General features: G+C 32.7%; 2 protein-coding genes across 2 annotated transcripts in view; one reads left to right on the forward strand and one right to left on the reverse strand.

Moving 5' to 3' along the window:
- Positions 1-385: 385 nt before the first annotated feature.
- The window catches only part of LOC106125017 (extensin-like), a gene marked incomplete at its 3' end in the record, with an annotated part of 64,019 nt that continues 42,858 nt past the window's right edge, over positions 386-21,546 (reverse strand). The window contains exon 5 of the mRNA XM_013322105.1: positions 386-608. Coding sequence (XP_013177559.1) covers positions 386-608 — 223 coding nt within the window. The remainder of the gene's footprint in view (positions 609-21,546) is intronic.
- Rab3 (RAS oncogene family member Rab3) overlaps positions 9,893-21,546 on the forward strand; it is a 65,742-nt gene continuing 54,088 nt past the window's right edge. Inside the window, exon 1 of the mRNA XM_013322681.1 lies at positions 9,893-10,066. The gene's annotated coding sequence lies outside the window, so the exon portion shown is untranslated. The remainder of the gene's footprint in view (positions 10,067-21,546) is intronic.

A 21,546-nucleotide genomic window follows, 5' to 3' on the forward strand; every position in this document is an offset into this window, starting at 1 on the left:
TCAAACATTTTTTCCAAACTATAAACATTAAAATCCATAACACCGAATCAAATAGTTATAAAAGCACATCTTTATTAAATCAGCCGTACTGAATATGTTTACAGTATGATTCATAGGAATGAAACAACATCTATACTAATATTATAAAACGGATGAGTTTGTTTGTTTAAATACGCTAATCTCAGGAACTACTAGTCAGATTTGAAAAAAAAATTCTTTGTTGGATAGTCCATTTATACAGGAAGGCTTTAGGCTATATAACATTACGCTGGGACCAATAGTTTTTATTACATTTCGCGCGGACGGAGTCGCGGTCGACAGCTAGTTAGTTATAATATCGATTCATTACGCAAACGACTAATGTAACTCAAGTTGTTAAACTCACCTTGTTGAGTTGATCATCAGCTTTTCCTAGTATAACCTCGCAGCCCTCGCGATGCGCGAACAGTTTCCTTGCTTGCACCTTCATGTGGAAGGTCCTTTCGATCAGTGGTGTTGCGACAATGCGCTCAAGAGATGTCGCGGCGTTGGTACAACCCACCACGTCAGCCTCTACCTCTTGTAGCAAGGTCTCCCATGTGTGGAACAGCGATGAAGGACACGACGCTCTGAAACAAATCGGAGGAATACCATTATTTTTTTCAGTCTTTATAAATGTAGTAATATTATTAGTTTGCAAACGAGCAAACGAACATTTCGCCTTCCTATGCGTCCTCTCCTGTGTCAAACACACTTCCCCTGCCCTTTCCTTATAAAAACGCTAAGAAGGAAAAGTATACTAAAATTTGGCTAAATTGTATCAAAAAGAATTGCGACAGGTATAGTATTTATCACTTAATTAACTTAAAACTAAAAGTACACTTACTGAATATTAATATACGCTAAGATACGCTAACATAGCTAACTAAACATAGGCAAGACTAAAATTTAAGACATGATTTAAAGGAACAATCTTAATTAATTAAAGTGTTCCAATGAATTTCTGATAAAAAAAATTAAATCCCTTATACTTGACAGTACTTTATATAATGAAAATAACGACAATCAAGTTAAAAGCTTTCGATATAATGGGTCTCGACCTACGTCGCCGGAAGGCTCTACATGTATAACTGTCATGGATAACGAATCCTGTAATTGAATAGGCTCTATATAATTTAAGGCAGGAAAAGGGCAATATTTTAATATCACTCTATACGATTTTAGTATAGGAATTGAAATTCGGAAAAAGCCAGTACCAAAAGGAAATCTATAATCACAATCTATTTATCGTGAGTTTCTGAACCAGACTTCGTTTAAAAAAAATTTGGTCTCAAAAACCAACAATTAGTACAAATTTCTGTTCTTAGTTCGATACGAAATTAGACGAAGTTAACATATTAACTATGCCCTAAAGGGAATGAATATATGAGATATTGGTTCGGTTTTGATCAATAATAAATTATGCCATTACGCGAACTCCCAGAGGATAGTAAGTCTGTATAGAACCCAAACACGAAGTGAAAGTTTTATCAATATTCAATAACTAATATTCAATAACTAAAAATGCCTCCTAACATTTTGATGAGATATGTTAGGGTGCAGGCGGTCGCTGCAAAGGGATTACCAACGGGAATAAGATGTAAGGATTATGTCGCGCTTAATATAGAGTGGAAAAAACCACTGACTTCCGAGAAAATGGTAATCCAATGTGATATAATCAATATTTCAGTGACCTTGGATCGAATCTTGAGAGGCGTTTTTTTTTTAATTGAGTGCCATGTAATGCGTGTTAAAAAAGCAAGTGACATTTGGATCAGACGCGGTGAGGTATGAGTTATTAAAATTGTTCTCTTTATTAGAATAAAAAAATCATTGAAACTTGTTAAAAGATGATACGGTCGATTTATTTCTTGTTGGAAAATTTTCTTTCAATTTAAAAATTCTATTAAAGATTCAGAGCCCGTTTAAAATGTCGTTTACAGGTTTTTCGACGACGACCAATTTTCCACTGAAATGAATTAATGAACCTTAGGATTTGACAATATTTATCTACATAACGACAAAGCTACTAGGTTTGTTAGTTTTACATATTAAAATCACTACAAAATGTAAAATCTAAATAAGTTAATCTAAATTAAATTTTGTTCTAAGGCTTACAATGATATATGGAACGATAAAATTATTTCCCTCAGTTTTATATATTTATTTTTTTACCCTCGCATATACGCATTGAGGAACGATGTAAGGGCTCTCAGAGTGACGGTTGTGCTAGAGTGGATGACAGTCGCTGTGCTGATCTCATTCGCGACCAAGTGCTTCTAATTATACATAAAATAATTTAAATAAAACCATTTTACTTGCTTCACCGAATATATGAAGCGATATATTTGTAAGAACGACTTATAATCCTATCGAAAGAAAGCATTATTGCTTTTACGTGGGAATAGATAGGATATTACTTTCCTGAGACATTAGACATTTGAATAGATATTACTTAATATTGAGGAAAGAAATCAACATAAGTATTATAGGTTATTGTAGTCATTGCGTTCAATAATCTTAAATTATTTGTGATATATAGATTTTCACCATGTCGCCCATAGATAAGTTTCAAAGAGTAGTCTTTTCTTGAGACTCTTATCTCAGCTTTCCTATTAAAGCTATAACTAAAGCACTATCCAATAAAAAAGACTTAAAACGCTTTACACGACAAAGGCAATATAAGAGTAAATCGCTTCCCTCATTTTTGTCGCGAGCCAACCCGTCAAGAGTTTTTAAATGACCATTTGTCTTCACAAGTGTCCGTCAACTAGACGAAGGTCTGTTCCGTAATACGTTTCTTGCACTGATCTCGATTGCTCAATGTTTTAAAATTCTATTCTTTAACTAGATTCTGTGGATTTAAAGTGTTAACTATTCAAGTTAATTCCTAAGTTGGTGTGAAAATGTATATCGTAAATCTTACGTGTAAACTACGATCGTATTTTTGTATAATTTATGGGATTATTTAAATTAAAATGTATACAACACATGCATCATTCCATGTCTTTTTTTAAACTGAAAGCTGCCAGTCCATAGAATGTATCTATTATAAACAGGAAAGATATGATTCTTTGTTTGCATTGAATAGGTTCCGAAACTACCGCACCAATTTGAAAAAATTTTGCACCGTTGGGCAGATACACTATCCCCGAGTGTTGTTATAAAAAGGAAAGATTTGATTGTTTGCAATTGTCTTCCAAACTACAGCACCGATTTGTAACATTCTTTCACTGTTAGGAAGCTACACTAACACCTACACTTACCTACAATTTTTTATTTTATATAGGATAGACTTTTTTTCTTAATTCCGTGCTTACCAAGTCGCGGGCATCAGCTAGTGTCTAATGGAATAGCGATCAAAGAAATAAAAAGAAAGTTTATTACGAGGCCAATTTAGTTGTTAACTTTTTCAATTGAATTAAAGACTCGACCGAACGTCGATAACTAGATCTTGAGGATTTTCCTTCCTTAATTAAACGGGATAATCGTTCATAGCTCAAGTTTGTTTAATCTTCGTTCTTTACCATCTTTGAATTCTTCTATGTGCTTTCATTTTCCTATTATTTGGGGTCTGGATTCCTTACTTTTTACCCTAACAAAATTGTTGAGATTTTACTGTTTAGGCGATTGGAATTTTCCTTTAGGTCTCATTTTGTATTTAATCAACGCACTAAAGGAAAACTTATTAATTGCACATTCAATTATTATGTACAGTTAGCTACATAAATATTTATACATTTACAAAACTTCAAAAACTTATATACAACTTGGGTTTCAAAAATATGTACCGGTATTCGTTCGTTTACTTCCGGCCATGAATACGTGCTAATAACGAATACGCGCATTCGTATTTTTGAAACCGAAGCCGTATACAAGTTTCTAGAGTTTAGTAAATTTATACATATTTATATAGCTGACTGTACATCCATTATGAAATAGTGGTGAGCGTACTAATGTATTAATTATAGTGTGGAGAACGTTTGCGAATGACATAAAGTAATTATGTAATCGTTACGTTAAAGTGACGTGGCCTGAAGAGGGCAATCAAAGCGACGACGACGTGTCCGCAAACGAGCCTTGAAACTAATCACCGCCACAGACCGCCAAAGGGCATCCTAGACGTACGAACAAACCAAATTACCTACTTGGGAGATTGCTGCCGGGCTACGTCGTCTGAACTCGTAATAGGTAATTGGGTGATGTAAATTTATTAAAAGATATTACCCTCACCTGTAACAAAATTAAGACGATAGGAGTATCATTGTTTTACATGAAGATACTCATTATTCTCGGTCAAATGCCTTTTTGGGTAATTCATTTTATCTATACTAGTCAAAATATAAATGCATATAACATTTACGTTTTCTAATTTGAAATTTAAATTTATTTATTAAAAAACAAAGCATTTTCACTTGCAATGAAAAATATAATACAGCCGATGTAAGGGATACATAAAAACGGACAAACGGTTAAATGTTAATTGCTATTTCCTATTCCTATAACCATCACACTAGACTAAGCCTGAGTCGTGATGATCCCATGCGTACATATAAGTGATCAGATTAAGTTTAGTTCACTAACTCAAGTGAAAGCAATAATTTTTATTCTATGAATGCATCTTCTTGACTATGGCCAATCACCCTTAACTTAGGGTAGGCTCTGAGCCCCTCGATGGGGACTTATAGTCAGCTGATTATGATGATGATGATGAATGTATCTTCCTAATATTATAATGCGAATGTTTAGATGGATGGATGGATGTTTGTAAGAAGGTATCTCTAGAACTAGGCTGCGTGGTTCTCGCTCAAAGCATAATATAACTATCATTTATTAAGGTAGAAAATTTTCATTTTGAAAACGTGGAATGTACTTATATTTCGAATCAAAAACAAGTTAATGCTTTAGGACGTATGTGGCGACGAATGCAGTCGTAGTTTTGAACAAGTTTATTAATGTACCCGACTTGCCTCAGTTGCAATTCGCCGCACAAACAGATTACATTGCCTGAATACGAAATAAATGGAGCTCCTACTCGGAGTGACTTTAATTTGTTAATTATTACTATGTACATTATTATTTTACCTATGTCAAAACGACCTAATGGATTTTCATTTGGTTTTCTTTTCTAGACTGGGTGATTCATGACTAGGACTTAGAATTTAAAAAGATAGTTCTAAAATGATCGAAACACTTAAGTAAGATTAAAGACATTATGTTAATAATTTTTGTGGAATAATATTTAATGTTTATATAAAGTTTAAAATAATTTTATTATTATTTAACCTAACAATTTATATAAACATACAAATGTATTTCTTACAAATAATGAAATTATCTTGCTAATAGAATCACATAAATTTTAAAGGTGACACCAAAAATGGATTGAATGCCGAGTGGTTTGTTTAGGACTGTTGCGTATAAATCATAGCTTTAAATTGTTTGTGAATGTGAAATAAGAACAAAGCACAATAAGCTTTATGCGAAAATTAATTACATCTATGTATAAAATAGAAGAAATAACTTCCAAGGTTATATATATATTTTTTTATAACAGAAGGGAGCAAACGAGCAGCGGGAACACCGAGATGTTCAACGACGCCCATGGACATCAGCAATACCAGAGGAACCGCGAGTTATATCGAGTTATATATAATATGTTATATATTAATTATATCGAGTTAAATCAGCGTAAGTCATGATAGAATAAAAATAGTCATAAAAACTTAACAAGTTTTCTTTAAAACTATGTACTATTAATATGACAAATTTCATTGAGTTCCGTTAAGCCGTTATGGAGATACCTTCTAACAAAAAAACATTCATATAAACATTCGCATTTATAATATTAGTAAGATTGTTATTCGTGAAAAAAGCACTGTCTACATGTATGTGTGTAGACAATTATGGTCAGGTTTTTTAGGTAAATGCCCCAAATAAATAGACAATTAGGTTAATGCATGATAATGACGTAATCAAATAAATGAATGTCAAGTAATTGTTTATTCTAGTATGAGATAAACTGCTGTCATAACCAAGTTTTAAATTAAAAAATATTATTCTCCTTTTAGTTATATATTACGTTGAATTTTTTTAATTTTGTTTCCTTTATCTTTATGAATACAAGATATATTTGTAATGTTCATTAGAAAACTTTTTATCAAATATTTTTTGTTTTTTTCATCATCAGCTCACTATACATTCCCACTGAGGGGCTCGGAGCCTACCCTATGTTACGGGTGACTAGGCTATAGTCGACCACGCTGGCCCAGTGCGGGTTGGTTGACTTTACACATATCATTGAATTTCTTCTCAGATATCTGCAGGTTGCATCACGATGTTTTCCTTCACCGTAAGAACTTCGGATGAATGTACATATGTATTTGGAAAATCGAAAAACACATTAGTACATGGCGGGATTCGAACCCAGGACCTGCAGATTGCAAGTCATGTGCTTAAACCCCTGAGCCACCGACGCTCTTTTTTTTGGCTCTTTAGTAAAATAAATGAATCAAGAGCATATAAAATATGAATCAAAGTGGTTTTAAATGTTTTATTCCTATTTAATTGAGGTCAAGTAATTAAGTAGTTAAGCCCTAAAGTTAATCTCTATGTTCACATTCAAAAACTATTTGGAAACTTTATGCGAAGTTTATAATTATAAATTTAGAATTTACATTCGGGTTTAATATAGTTATATAAATGGAAATTCGTAAAATAAAATAAAATAGTGACGCGGCGAAAGAATATATGCAATAATATTCTATTTAAAGTTTAAACCTGACAATAATGTAAACCAAAACTTTATTCAATAACACGAACCATTCGAAATTAAAATAAAACAACAAAGTTTAAAAGCTTCTAAACTTTGGTTTTAAAGCTTAATGTTCCCATTGTAAATTAATTATTAACACTCAAATGATTACTTTATTGCTGAAATTCATCACAAATAATAACGTCAACTGTTCTGATCTGATTTCAACTTACAATTGCGTTAATTAAAACTGAAATATATTTAAGCTTATTTTATTCGATAGACGAGCTCAGAGATGGCATGAATTATAAATTATTGTGATATTTAAATATGGTAAATACAAATTAAATTAATATCCAAAGAACAAAAATATTTTATTTATAATTTCGTCGCCGTGCTTTAATCAATACTATCAAAAGGAATAAAAAGTATAGAATAAATAAGAAAACATATTTGGATCACAATCAAATTATTATTCAGCATCAGCTCACTACACTTTCCCACTGAAGGGCTCGGAGCCTACCTAAAGTCACGGGTGAAGACCATAGTCAATCACCGTGGCCCAGTGCGGGTTTGTTGACTTCACACATATCATTATCACGATGTTTTCCTTCACCGTTAGAACTTACGTGTAAATCGGAAATCGAAAAACATTGGTATATGGCGGGATTCGAACTCAGAACCTGCATATTGCAAATCAAGTGAGCTTCCTGAGCCACCGACGTTCAAATTATTATGTTGTCATTTAACTCCTTATATTCAAGGTTTTGAAATATTTCAGTAATAGTGTACTCTTTATGTTGACTTTGAAATGGTACTACCAAACTTCACAAAATAAAGGTTGAATTTTTCTTACTATTAGTATAATCCGAATATTTGACAGACGTGTAAAGGGTTAAGAAAACTACGCTTAAGTTTTTTCCGAATTCGAGTTCTTTATAAACATGGATATTTCAAGTATTTAATATGTATATATATTTGTTATTTAGCTTTATTTAAAATATGAAATAGTACACATTAAGAATTAGAAATTCTTGTTAGAAAACATTAAGAGATTTGATGTAGATTTATCGGGAGTTGTATAAAATAAGTTGATTCGCTCGACAAAATTCTGTATTGAATTAATTAAACTTAAAAATTTTCAATAAATTGATTTGAAAATTGATGTAAGTTTGAAGTTTGGGATTTAATTAAAACTTGAGTCGTGGATTTCAGACTTTTGATTTCATAGATAGTTTTATAAAATAAAAACAAAAAATACAGTATTAAAATTCATTTGTAAGTCACTACTAAAGCAAGAAATTCGTATAAAATTACATAATTAAAGTAAAAAAATAAGAAAACAGTGCTGTTATTCCTCTCTTTGCCTGGCAGGATTGCAAGCCAAAGAGAGGAATAACAGAAAGTACTGTATGAACGGATACGTACGATTCAATAATTACTTATAATCATACTATCTGACCTCGTCCGCTCGGAATTAAAAATTAAACTTAATTAGTAGCCTATGTAAGTGTTCTTCCGGACTATTTTATACACGCATGCAAAATTTCATCGTTATCCGTTAAGCCGTTCTGGAGATACCTACAAGCAAACATTAATCCATCTAAACGTTCGTACTTATAATGTTAGCAAGATTAACACGTAATAATTTCAATCCCAATTAAATAGTCAGGAAAGTAATAGCGTCTGTTATTAAAAGGGAACTTTCTGGTCTAACGGTATTGACATGAAAGCTGAAAGCTTAATGAAGCCCCGAATAATTGGAGAATCGCAAGGTTACTGACACTTTGGCACTCGGCCAGGTACACTGTTTTGTATAGTAGGATAAAGTTTACAGGCAATTTGAACTTTCTCAGTCCATGTTTTGATAGATCAAATTTCAAGAATAAAATATTTCAAAACAAGAAAACAGACAATATATACTGTAAAATTCTAATTTAATCGGTTTTCAAGATAAAACATTTAACAGAGGTAAAGCCCGCTTTAACATCTTCGCACGAATTGGTCCGGCTCGTCCGGTGAAATACCACGACCGCACAGAAGACAGGCGTGAAGTGGAAGCAACTCCGCGTTTCGTCTGATGAGTGTGCGTCCCGGAGGCCTAATTTACTCCTCTTTCCCATCCCACCCATTTTCTTATGGAAAGGATGGGAAGTGGGAGTTATTGGAAAGGGAAGATATTTTCTTTCTGTGCATCATCTCCTCCGTCGATTAAAGGTAGGCAACGCATAAGCAATTGCGTATGTCTATAGGCGGCGACTTTGCTATTTCAGCGATTTCAGGTGGCCGCTCGCTCGTTTGCCACCTTATGATGTATAAAAAAAAATTATAAACCCTAAGCTTATATCTTATTTTATTTAAAGTTAGACATAAATACTGATATATAGCAAATTCTTTTAAGAGTAACATACATTTTAATTTTTTTGTCAAAAGCGCTGAGGACATTAATTTGTTGTAGTATATAAAACAATCACATAAAGTTTTGTACACTTGCATAATATAAATAGTCTTTTATTTGGCTTAAAACTTCTAATATTGAGTTAGTATTCTGTAAGCCAAATCAAGTGTAAAAATAAATCTTTAACTGGGCTAAATTATTCAACGGTGTTTGGCCAATGTAGATGCCTACGTTAATTGCCAATTAATATTTCATGGTTGTCCTCTGGACTAACGACTTGGCAATTATTCAAATTTTAATGAACCTTTCTCTTCTTCGTATTAAATAGTGTCGTTACTACTGAATAATTTTAAGGAAAAAATATTGACGTGCCGAAAGAAGCGAGAGTTCATAAAAAGGTGTTACAAAATGACAATAAAATTATTAACATTAAAAAATATTATCATTTAGGCACTGTACACTGCTGGGCATAGATCTTCCCTAATGCATTCCAAAGTATGCGTTCTTCCGCTTTGTAGTATTGTGGTTTGTCATAATCAATGACGTACTATATTCTAGTATTTCGCAATTTCGCATACTCGGTAGGTAAGCCGACTCAATTTTTATTCTCCAGCTTAAGCGGGTAGTTTCAAATTCCGCACCGCCACGGCCGGGTGCGGGGCCTGCGGGGTTTGTGGGGGGAAGGCTATGTGTCTGCACAGTTGAGAGTTAGCATCGGGCGTGAACGGAAGTTGGACGGAAAAAGTTACGTATCGGACGTGTCTGTTTCCTGTCGGATAGAGTCGCTTATGTTTACGGTCCGCGTTTGGTTCGACGATGATGCGACTATAGCGCGCGTATCTTAAATAGTGCATCAGGAGTGCAGCATTGCTGGTGGCGAACGTGGCATCGTGTTGGTAAGTGCCAAATTATCTATTTACAATATAACGCCATCCCTGACAATACGTTGTGTAAGGGTAGTAGTACCACGAGACCCGAACCCGTCGTATACATGACACCGTCCGCAATAAGTCTTCGGATCTGAAGGAAGGCGTTTTCCTCTCTCACCTGTCTTCGCTGGCAAGACAGATGTAATGTGTTTTTCACCGTAAGACCGCGTCTTTTGTGTAACCATACGCGTTCTCTTTACTTGTCTTGTAATTACTACTGTTTTAATGCATTTATGAATATCCTAGAATTATTCACGACGCAGTAACTACGCCTTAATTTGTAGTTAAACTTTGTGAATTAAAGATGAGGGTGTGATATAATTTTCACAAAGGAATATTCATGCGACTTTCATCTCTATAGAAAGTTAATAATTACAGGGTAAGGGACAGAAATTTATCGCAGGCATAATTTATATTATAATTTTTAGGGATAGATATAATATTAATTACAAAGATCTATCAAATGGAGCCTTCATTAACTGTTGGGTTCTGAGACCAAAATCTTTGTATAAAATATATCGTCAACTCTGTCATTATATTTGATAAAATAAAGATAACAATATGGCTTAAATGACGATTTTGATTATAAACCCGCGGTAACTGAACTAAGAACTAAATAGCAGGATTTTTTCAAGACAATTGGTCTACGTTGTGGCAGGTTTGTGGCCGGGTCAGATCCTTTAATTGTTCCTTGCTCCGATATGTTGCAATATTTTTTATTAATGGCAAATGTTCTTGGTATTACTCTTAGACAACCGCTGATAGCAACTTTATTACATTTTCATGTGACGTAATTACAATATTGTATATCTGCATTAAAAATATTTTTATTTAAAAAAAACTTGGTGTCACCCGCGACTCCGCCCGCGCAGTGATAAAAAAAAAATTAATGAGTAGCTTTTGTGTGCTTCCAGACTATGTTTTACCTCTATGCCAAATTTAAGCAGGATCTGTTGAGTCATTCCGGAGATACCTTCAAACAAACATCCATCCAACCATTAATCCATCCATCTAAAAAATCGCATTTATAATATTAGTATGATAAACCTCGTACGGTATTTCTGCGTCTCAGGTGCTACGCTCTAAGTGAAACGCGAAGCAAATATTTCTATAAATAATCAATAAGAGCCGTTACTGGATGCCATAATATTTGCAATAACTCCGGTTGCTCAAACGAACTGGAAAGCTGAGAGATACACATATTCGCTATATGCTGCTCGGGTCTCGGATTTACTAGATTTCAGCACTGACGGAGGAAAATCTATTTAAATCGTACAGCTCGTAAAAGTGCTTGAAAGAATTTCAAATATATTTTAACTTAATACACATGAATATTTTCTAAAGGAATAAAATCATACACTTCCGTATTAAGTGAGCGAAAACTTCGTAGACTGCTTAAACTAACTAAAGATTTAGCACGTTTGAACATGAAATTTAAAAAAAAAACGTAAACTTTGTACAGTCAGCTACATAAATAAAGTGGCAGACAAGATATCAAGATATATAGGAATTCCTAAAGTGATGAATTACTTTAAAGACTTTGTACTTATAGGTATAATAGATCACTTTGGTATTTGCTTATATATCTGGATATCTTGTATGCCACATTATTTAAGCAGCCGACTGTACCAGAAACAAAAGCTGTCAAAAATGTTGCTATTTTATTTATTGTTTCTTTTAATCACCGACTTTGTTTTTCTATTAGAAGAATTTGCAATAACGAAAAATCCGATATGATGTGAAGCAAAAAATAATAATAACAATAAAGGTAACGGAGTAAAAAAACATAAGATTGCGATTCCTGAACCATTTCCGTGGATGATATTTGACGTCGTATTTCGAATGGAACTTCGATTTACACAATTCAAGAAATTCTTTTGTCAAATACTTTTGTTAGGTTCCGAATAATTTTATTAGCTTAATAAATAATTTTACCCAAAGGAAAAAGTCTGTTTGATAACTTAGTCTATTAATAATTTTGATAGCGATTTTTATTCCATCTTATCTTACTAATATTATAAATTCGAATGTTTAGATGGATGGATGGATGTGAGTTCGAAGGTATCTCCAGAACGGCTGAACAGATCTTGATGAAATTCGGCATACAGTAGATTAGTCTGACGGCACATTTAGGCTACTAATAAAGTTTTTTTTTAATTTCGCGCAGATGGAGTCGCGTGCGACAGCTAGTAAAATAATAATGGTAATACGACGTGTAAAAGAAAGTTTTATTTTATAATTTCTGTAAATTAATGAGCATCCTGCTCAAGCCAGCGGCTTAAATGTTGTTTGTGTTTAACATTTAACTCCCAAGTCTTAAAGACGTAGTTACATCACATAAGCTGGCAAAAGTTTTATAAAATGACTACATGTTTATTGAACATGTTAATTAAATTATATTACGAAATTACATTGAATTTTATTTACCAGTTTGTAAATGTTCAAAGGTTGGAGCTAGTTTGAATATTTCTCTTTATTCAACCTTCTATCAGGCTTTACGTGTCTGCTATTGAAAGACGTAGACATTTCTAAATAGAAGCTTTGCTTACAAATTCTGCTCACGGATAATGCTCGTATATATTGTAGATACTGTTTCTGGATATTTGGCAAAAGACTGAAATGGATGGTTTTTGTTTAAATCTTACAATAGTAAATACAAAAGTGATATATTTAAAGTGGCAAGTTGATACTTAAAAAAGAGAACTTTAGTAACAAAACGTTGTTTTTTAACAAAAGAAATGGCGAACAAGCAAGAGGTTTAATAGTCAAATATGACCGCTGTCACATAGCGTCGTAGGCAATTTAGTTACTACTGTTTTGTTAACTGATTTTATGTCTCCATTCTTATATGTACAGGACTCTGGTATTTACATGTCGAGTATAAAAAGCAAGGTATTCAAAAATATCCATCACAGTTCAAATCTAATTAATCCGCTGCTTCATTTTTTAATGAATGGCGTAGCTTTTGATTTGAATAGTGTGTATCGATTGGTTGTTTACAGTAAATATTTAAACGTAAGTCATTGACCTCGCGCGCATTGGTACGCTACGGTATATACTGCAAACGGACATGTTTCGTTGAAATATTTATCGGGCGTTGAATGTGTTCAATGTTTAATAATTCAAATACTAATGGAAAAGTGTATTTTATCATGATAACGCAATGATAATAAAAAATAAGCTTGATTCAACTCATAAGAGCATTAGTAGACGATATTGAACTTTTTAGTGACCCTGAAGGTTTATTATAGTCGGACGGATAATTGAAGTTTACTTTTACTTGAATTTCCGTTAATATGGGGAAACGAGGTAGTTTAATTACTAGTTTAAAATGTGGCGTAAAAACCGCAAATATCAGGGAATCCATTTCCAACGTTTATAAAGGAGATTGGTAAGAAAATGGCAAAGGGGAGGAGATGGGAATGTAATTGAGCGGTCACCTCAATTACCGAGAGAAACGTAAAAGGCTTTTAAATGTCTCTTACGTAGGAATATCATAAGTATCTATGAAAGTATTATAGTTTGTGAATGTATCAAATTTTAACATTTGTCTATGGTAAAAAATTAATCTTTGGTATTATTAGTTCTCCAAAGCTAGTATAGCTCTTCAAAATAACCCTTCCCCGTGATTTACCAAACATGTATATATTGTAGTAAAATAAATATTGCCAGAATAAAATAAATGTTTCGCGGCGTGTCAACAAGCAATCATAATACTGATCCTCGCTGAGAGCATAATATCGCGACCCGTCATATAGTCTGTGATCAATCATTTTTGGCAAATTGCTAACCGCGAATGTATGATTTCAATAACGAGTTTTTCACAATTTTATTAACTACATATTTTGATTATTAATTATTTTGTACATATATAATTAGAATGGCCAGAAAAGAAGTCACCTGGTTTCGAAGATTTACGTTGCGTTGCGTAGTGTCCTTAGGATATGAATGAAATCGCAGATTTTGTAATGTAAAAATGTAGAGAACAAAAAAAATAATAAAATATAAAAGGTTATTCAGGGCCCGATACAAAGGGCAGTTATTTTAGAAACCCCGCGCGTAGTGAGAAGGTTCCTGTCTCTGCAGCTCTGACCACTGGTTATTTGAGTCATGTGATTCCGCAGCCGGTGGTGTTCTATTTTTAATAAAATATATTTTGTATAATTTTTTATTTTATATATGAAATCATATACTTAAGATATACTTTTCATATATATGTATATATGACATAAGTGTATTAAGTTTTGTTATAAATAGAGTAAGGGAATTTTGACATACTTTTAATTTTAGTGCACTTTTTAATAATAATTGTTTGTATGATTTCTTTATTTAATATTACAAGATTCATGATGCAATTAGGCGTCGTCCCTCTACCTTGCGTTTTCTTTGTTAGCTTGTAAAATACGATCTTTTGATTAACTCTGTTGTCTGATAATTAAGTTTCCTGCAGCTTACATAGTGTTATTAATATAAAGGTAATTTAATTTTCTTCCAGATTTTTTTTTGCGTTTATAAATCAAGATAAATGAATACTACTTTTCATCTGTTTAAGAACGAACATAATCGAATGTCATCATCCTAAAAACTATAATTTCTATAAAGGCTTGTTTTAAGATGTTTGAAAATTTTACAATAATAATTGGTATTACGACTCTAGTGACACACTTCTTTATGGCTACAAATATTTTTTTTAGTTTATAATCATCCAAAATGAACCCGACTTCAGTATTAAAATACAAATATAAGAACATAGCAACAAATATACATACCCACGGTGAAATTATACACGAACAAAAGTAATTAAATATATTACGAGTATTATGCGTACAAAATGGCGTACAACAATTAGGAATGTATAAAATAATGTCAGATTTTGCATAACTTATAAGTAAAATCATGTTAATAAGAACTCATATGTAATTTTACGAGATGACAAGACTTAACGAGTTGTCTGTAGACAGAGCGTGCTTCATTATATATTTACATCATATTACGTTTCCGAACTTAACTAATTTTAGCTTCTTATTTATGTCTATAGTAATACGAGTTATCGTTGATTTCTAAGACTAAAATCGCTTTACAAAACACACGTCATCATTTTATTATATTTGAAAAAAAAAACAGATATAATAAAGTTTCAAACAGGGCATTTCGTGTCAGATACCGATAATAAGTCGCATTGTTTTGTAGTATATTTAATAATTGTGAAATGTCGGTCTCATTTGGTTTGGGTACTAAAGCATGTGTAAAGCACGTTGAATACAAAGATGGCGATCTTGTATCAAGAAAAAACAAAAAGCCTTTGTTACATACTCCATACCAACACAAATAAATATTAATTCATTTAAGTAACTTCAAACTGCAAATAGAGTAATCGTATTTGTGTAACAATGATAAATTACTTATAAATAAATTAATATGAACCATCGGGACGTTGAACTCCATCCGATTACCATGTCACGCTCGGCAAGGTAAGCGTGCGCCGTTAAAAAATAATCGATACAAAATACGCCAACTGCCGCTTTACGACATTCATATTTCATTTTTCTATAAAACATATTTGAAATAAAATTTGTTTTACTTATGACTATGACTATATATATTAAAGTCTATGCTTGTACCAGTATGTGTTTATCCTATAAGTTACTTGACCATTGAATAGGTGACGAAACTTCGATTGGATTTACAGGTGCTTTGAGTATATATCGGGCGTTTAATCGACAGACTAGGGGACGCCCAGAAAGTGGATAAACCTATGCTACCACGCCTCTACCAAATCCTCTCTTCTTAGCATCCCTAACTTATAGGCAAAGGGTGGGAAGGAAAGCGGACTAATATTATGCCTCAGGCACGCAAACTCATCGAACGAAAAGGGGAATAGCTCTCTCTTTGTGCCTGTCTTTTGTGTGTTGTAGCATTTCACCGGTCAACTTCCCATTTGTACAAAAGTTGTTATTACGGGATCTACCACTGGTTAAATTAGTAACTACAAGAAAATGTAAATTCTCTATAAGTGTAAGAACATAATAAAGTTATTTATAGATAATGGTATAAACAAGTATTGAATTCTACGAATACTACACCATGCAGCAATTTAAGGCAGGCAAAAAGAGGCTGGAAGACTTAAAAAGCGTGAGATTGCGTTTCCCGGCCCATTTCCGAGAGAGGCCTCCTACGAGCACTTGGAGCGAAACTTCGATTGCTTCGATTCGTTTTATAGAAACTTTTTTTTCAACTATACACGAATCAACTTTTTGTTGCTATGTTTCTTTCTATTTATATAAATCAATTTTATATAACTAGAGTTTAAAGGAAGGCACTAGATCTATGAATGCGGACCTGTGAATATATCAATGGGTAGCGATTGCTTCACTATTTTAGCGAATTGAAGTGGCCGCTTACTCGTTTACCACCTCATTTTATAAAAATTCTACTTTTGTTAAAATTAACATAGTTTATTTTTTGCGCTGTTTTTAGAAATAAATAATACATAATAACAATCGCCACATTTTCCTTTATAATTTTTGCTTTTGATAATTTTCTGGAGATTTTTTTACGTTACAAAAATTTATTTGCTACGACGACATTATGTTGACGTGCACTAAAACGTTCAACATAAAGGTAATAATTAAAGTAAGTAAGGTAATGTATAAAATGGACAGGTGTCACATGTTAAATGATTATGGGTTTTGGGGAAAAACTGTTATGTATTTATTTTTGTATGATACCAACGACAAATTATAATGTGGAAGTTTTTATATATATTACTAGCTTTTACCCGCGATTCCATCCGCGAATAATATTCAAGTTAATAGTAAAGTTACATAGCCTATGTTAACCTAAGTGTCGTTGATGTTATGTTGTATATTTGTGCCAAATTTAGTTTATATCCGTTGAGCCGTTTCGAAGATACCTTCTAACAACCATGCATCCATCCATAAACCTGCTCATTTATATTACTAGTAAGTAAGATGGATAAAATATTTATAATGTAGAGCAATCTAAAAGAGATTTCGATTCTATTTGTCATGAACGTAACACACTTTTACATGTTCACTCAAACTCTTTCAATATTACATTTCGGATTTTGACGTCACTAACTATATTCACAATACGTCTTAAAAAGTGTTGTAATGGCACTTACGTCACAAAATGCATCAAAACCTAGGTATTTATCGTCCCGGATACGAACTGAATGCCCGCATTTAAAGAACTACATTGAAGTTAAATGTATAGTAAAGATTTTCGCTTTTTAACTTAACAGCCATGCTCTCCTAAGTGGGTAGATTTGCATTAAAATCTTCTAGGTTTTTTTATATCATAAAGGTGGCAAACCAGCGAGCGGCCACCTGAAATCGCTGAAATAGCGAAGTGACCGTTGCCCATAGAAATACGCTATTGCATTTGCGTTGCCTTACTTTAATCGACGGAGGAGAGGATGTACAAAAAGAAAATATTTTCCCTTTCCATGCATCCCCTCATTTGGAAAGTAAACTTCAACTTCCCATCCTTTCCTTATAAGAAAAAGGGTGGGAAGGGAAAGATTACTAAATTAGGCATCCGGGACGCACACTCGAGAGACGAACGGAATTGCTTCCACTTCATGCCTTTTTCCTACTTGTTCGTGCATGGTGATAAGACAAGGTTAGTAACAAAGTTTTTGAAAAAAATAAATTATACATAATCTGGCAAATTTTTAATGTTTTAAAATATTTAGGATCTTTTATACGTTTAATGTTCTTTATTAAGTTTGCCTCGAAATATGTTACAAAATGTGCTTGTCGTTTTCCAGACCGTTGCGTGTGTTGTTTGCGCATGAATTAATTTTAACCTAATTTCAAATTTGCGAATTATTCATGTTATATGGAACACAATAAAATACTTATTTTCGAATACGTAATCCTTTGGCGAAACAAACAACAAATTCGATGAGAATAGAAACCATTATTGGTTGAAATTGGGATATTCAAAGTAGTTTTAAAAATACAAAGCTGTTTCGTTTACCTAACGGAGTTAAGAAAAATATTGAAATAAAAAGTTATCCAATAGTTTTACTAGACATTATTAAATGTCATGGAAAAAGTATATCTGCATATTTTAAGTCCGTATATTGGATACGAAAATGGTATCAATAAACGTAAGAAAAGTTGAAGATACTCAAGGGAATAGGAACGACTATATTGAAAAGTCGAAAGACATTTACTCCTAAAACTTTTGTACCAAAATAGATGAAAACTTTAAGGACAAAAGTAAGTTTTTATTACTGTGTTAAACTCGAAATTCGAGTGTTTGGAACAAATAATTTATTATAATACAAGCTGTCGCCCGCAAACTCGTCTGCACGTAATCAAATTAGCCTATGTGTTCTTCCAGACTATGTACTACATCTATACGAAATTTCATCGAGATCTATTTAGCCGTTCTGGAGATACTTTCAAACAACCATCCAACCAAACATTCGCATTTATAATATTAGTAAGACATACAAATTTAACCACGAAACTCTAAAAAAGCCAACTATAATACTTTAAGTGTATCATTCGAGTGGCAAGCGAAGCTTAGAAGTCGTTTCCTTACCTTTTCAAAGGAACAATAAACGTTCTTATCTTTTCTTTTTAAAAGTAAAAAGAGCGAGTGGCAGTCTTAACTTTGTATCTTATAACAAAATATTGTAATTTTTCTTTCTACTTTGTCAAAAATAATAGGCTTTTGCTCACGGACACGAAGTAAGTCGATTACGAACCAGCTTTTTAAATAATAAGCAGACAAGAAAATAGAATTATGATCGAAGAGCTCCTTACGAAAATCTAATGAAAAATTTTAATGAAAAGTAAGAAATATTTCGGGACATTTATTTCTTGTTTATCAAGATATTGCAACTTATCCTTATTGAGTTTTTTCGCTGCGTTCTCTATTTTGTTTTTAGAATTTAATATCTCACATTAAATAAAAATCCCTTGATATTAATGAGACAAAATACATTAAATTCAGAATGGTTTAATGCTTAAAAAGTACCCAAAACTTTGTTATTGAAACTTTAATTTTAAGTAAGAAAGTTATTGCGGTGTCCCGCCATTATATGGAGTTGAAAGTCCGATGAGAGTTTGGCACGATGTAATCACTCCCAAGGGTAAAAGTTTATAGAAATGTTTCCAATTCTTACCTAAAGTTTTGTAGTTTATTTTTGTAAACTTACTTAGGATCGTTTTATCTTTTTAAAGGTAAATTAAATAACTATCAGTTAAGCAGTTTGCTGTAATAGTAGCAAGATAATTTGTTAATTCAAAAGATTTTTATTACGATTTACATTGCTTATTTGTTTGTGAACTAAACCGGATTACGAAGAAGTATCTAGACAAGGTTTAAATTATTTATAAACTAATAACAAGAAAAGAGCAACTGAGTTTAGAAAAAAACATCATAAGACATCAACATGATTGAATCCGACAGTAGACAGATTTGGGTCGCGACTAAAGGGTGAAATAAATTGCATTGCAGATAGATCTATTCACAAAAAATTCTGGATCTAATTAAGCGTTTGTAGTTGCTCCTTTTGCGTTTGCGATGGTTTTAATTTTCAACGAACAGCGTCTTTTTACGTCTAGTGTAATGCCGATATTTTTTATTCAATTTATTTTAACGTTCGGTTTTTAAATCAAAGAGAAATAGTTAGAAAAGATATTCATATTTTTATAAGAATAATTTCATAATAAAAAAAATAGACGACCAGATGTTTCGTTCATAAGGCAGACATTGTTTTGTTAACATCTACGATATCATCAGTGCCATTTTTGATATCTTTCTTATTATAAAAAAATTGACATATTATCATCGTTATAAAATATATTTTTTTAATTTATTAATATTTCTTGTACCATTCCAAGTAAGCTCTAGGCTTGGGATAAGGTATGGTTTAGGACAATAGTCGAATGCCAGGATTCGAACTCTCGACCACCTGATCGTAAATCCGTACCCTTAACCATTAGTGTAACGGCGCTCTACAATTTCTTAATCTCTTTCCACATTTTTTTATCATGTAATTATATTTTTTCTGAAGATTCCAATATTTGTACAGGTTAACGGTTGCATGTTTACAATGTAGGTCAAATACGAGTCAAAGAAGTCATTAAGGTTAATTCCTGTTAAAGCCTTTAAGTAATTTGTTATGGCACGAATGATATTTTAATTACTAATTCACAGGTAATTTCAGTTGTGTGGCATATTCCAATATAAAATGTCACAGATTTTCGTGAACTACGCAAAAATAATCTCCGCACATTTGTAGAAATATGTACTTTAGAACTCTATTACACAATTCAGTATTGACCTTAACTACAGTGGTAGAGCTAACATATATTGCCTGAGTGGGCCGGCTCGGTGGAATACCACAACCACACAGAAGACATGTGTGAATTGGAAGCAATTCCTCGTTTCGTCCGATCAGTGCGTGCTAGATGTCTAATTTAGTTCTCTTCCCATTCCCATCCTTTAGTTACAAGGAAAGATAGGTAGGGGAAGTAGATTAGACAAAGAAAGCGATGCTCATAAAGGTATATCACCTTTCAGTGCATCTATTCTTCCATTAGTTAAAAGTATATGCATCTGAAAATATATATTTTGGCGAATTTAGATCGAAACATGCAGGTTCACTGTATCATCGTCATCAGCTCACTATACGGCCCAACCGAGGGGCTCGGAGCCTACCCTAAGTTAAGGGTGATTAGGCCATAGTCAACCACGCTGGCCAAGTGCGGGTTGGTTGACTTCACTCATATATTTGAATTGCTTCTCAGATATATGCAGGTTGCATCACGGTGTTTTCCTTCACCGTAAGAACGTCGGATAAATGTACATATGTAAATCGGAAATCGAAAAACACATTGGTACATGGCGGGATTCGAACCCAGGACCTGCAGATTGCAAGTCAGGTGCTTGACCACTGAGCCACCGACGCTCACTGTATAATATAATGAAATAATCCATAATACCAACAGAGAGAATATTTATCTCTAAGGTTATATTGACTTAGGGTTAGAAGTGTCAGTATTTGATAAGACTTACAAAGGCAAGCATTATGAGGGTTCCATTGTCAGCGTTAATTAAGGATGAACTAAGCATTTATATTGTTTTAACATCGGTATATAGTTAAATTATAAAATCAAAGGGTTTCTAAAATCATTTGTTATTACTTTAATTGTTTACCATCCTTAGTGTGGTGAAAGTTTGTTGCCTTTATAAATTAAACTTTTTGCGACTATAAATCGTAGAAGAGTAAACAGAAATACCAATTGAATATATTTTGTGAGTAATTTGTGATTTATCAGGTTTTTAATTTTTATAATTTCTTATATTATTTTTAAAAGTTCTATTGTCACAACAATTTGGAACTGGGAAATATATTGATTTTTATTAATATGGTTGAAGAAAATATACCTATTTAATTTATC

This window comes from Papilio xuthus, unplaced genomic scaffold, assembly GCF_000836235.2.
Source record: "Papilio xuthus unplaced genomic scaffold, Pxut_1.1 DF825928.1, whole genome shotgun sequence".
Classification (NCBI taxonomy): Eukaryota; Metazoa; Arthropoda; class Insecta; order Lepidoptera; family Papilionidae; genus Papilio; species Papilio xuthus.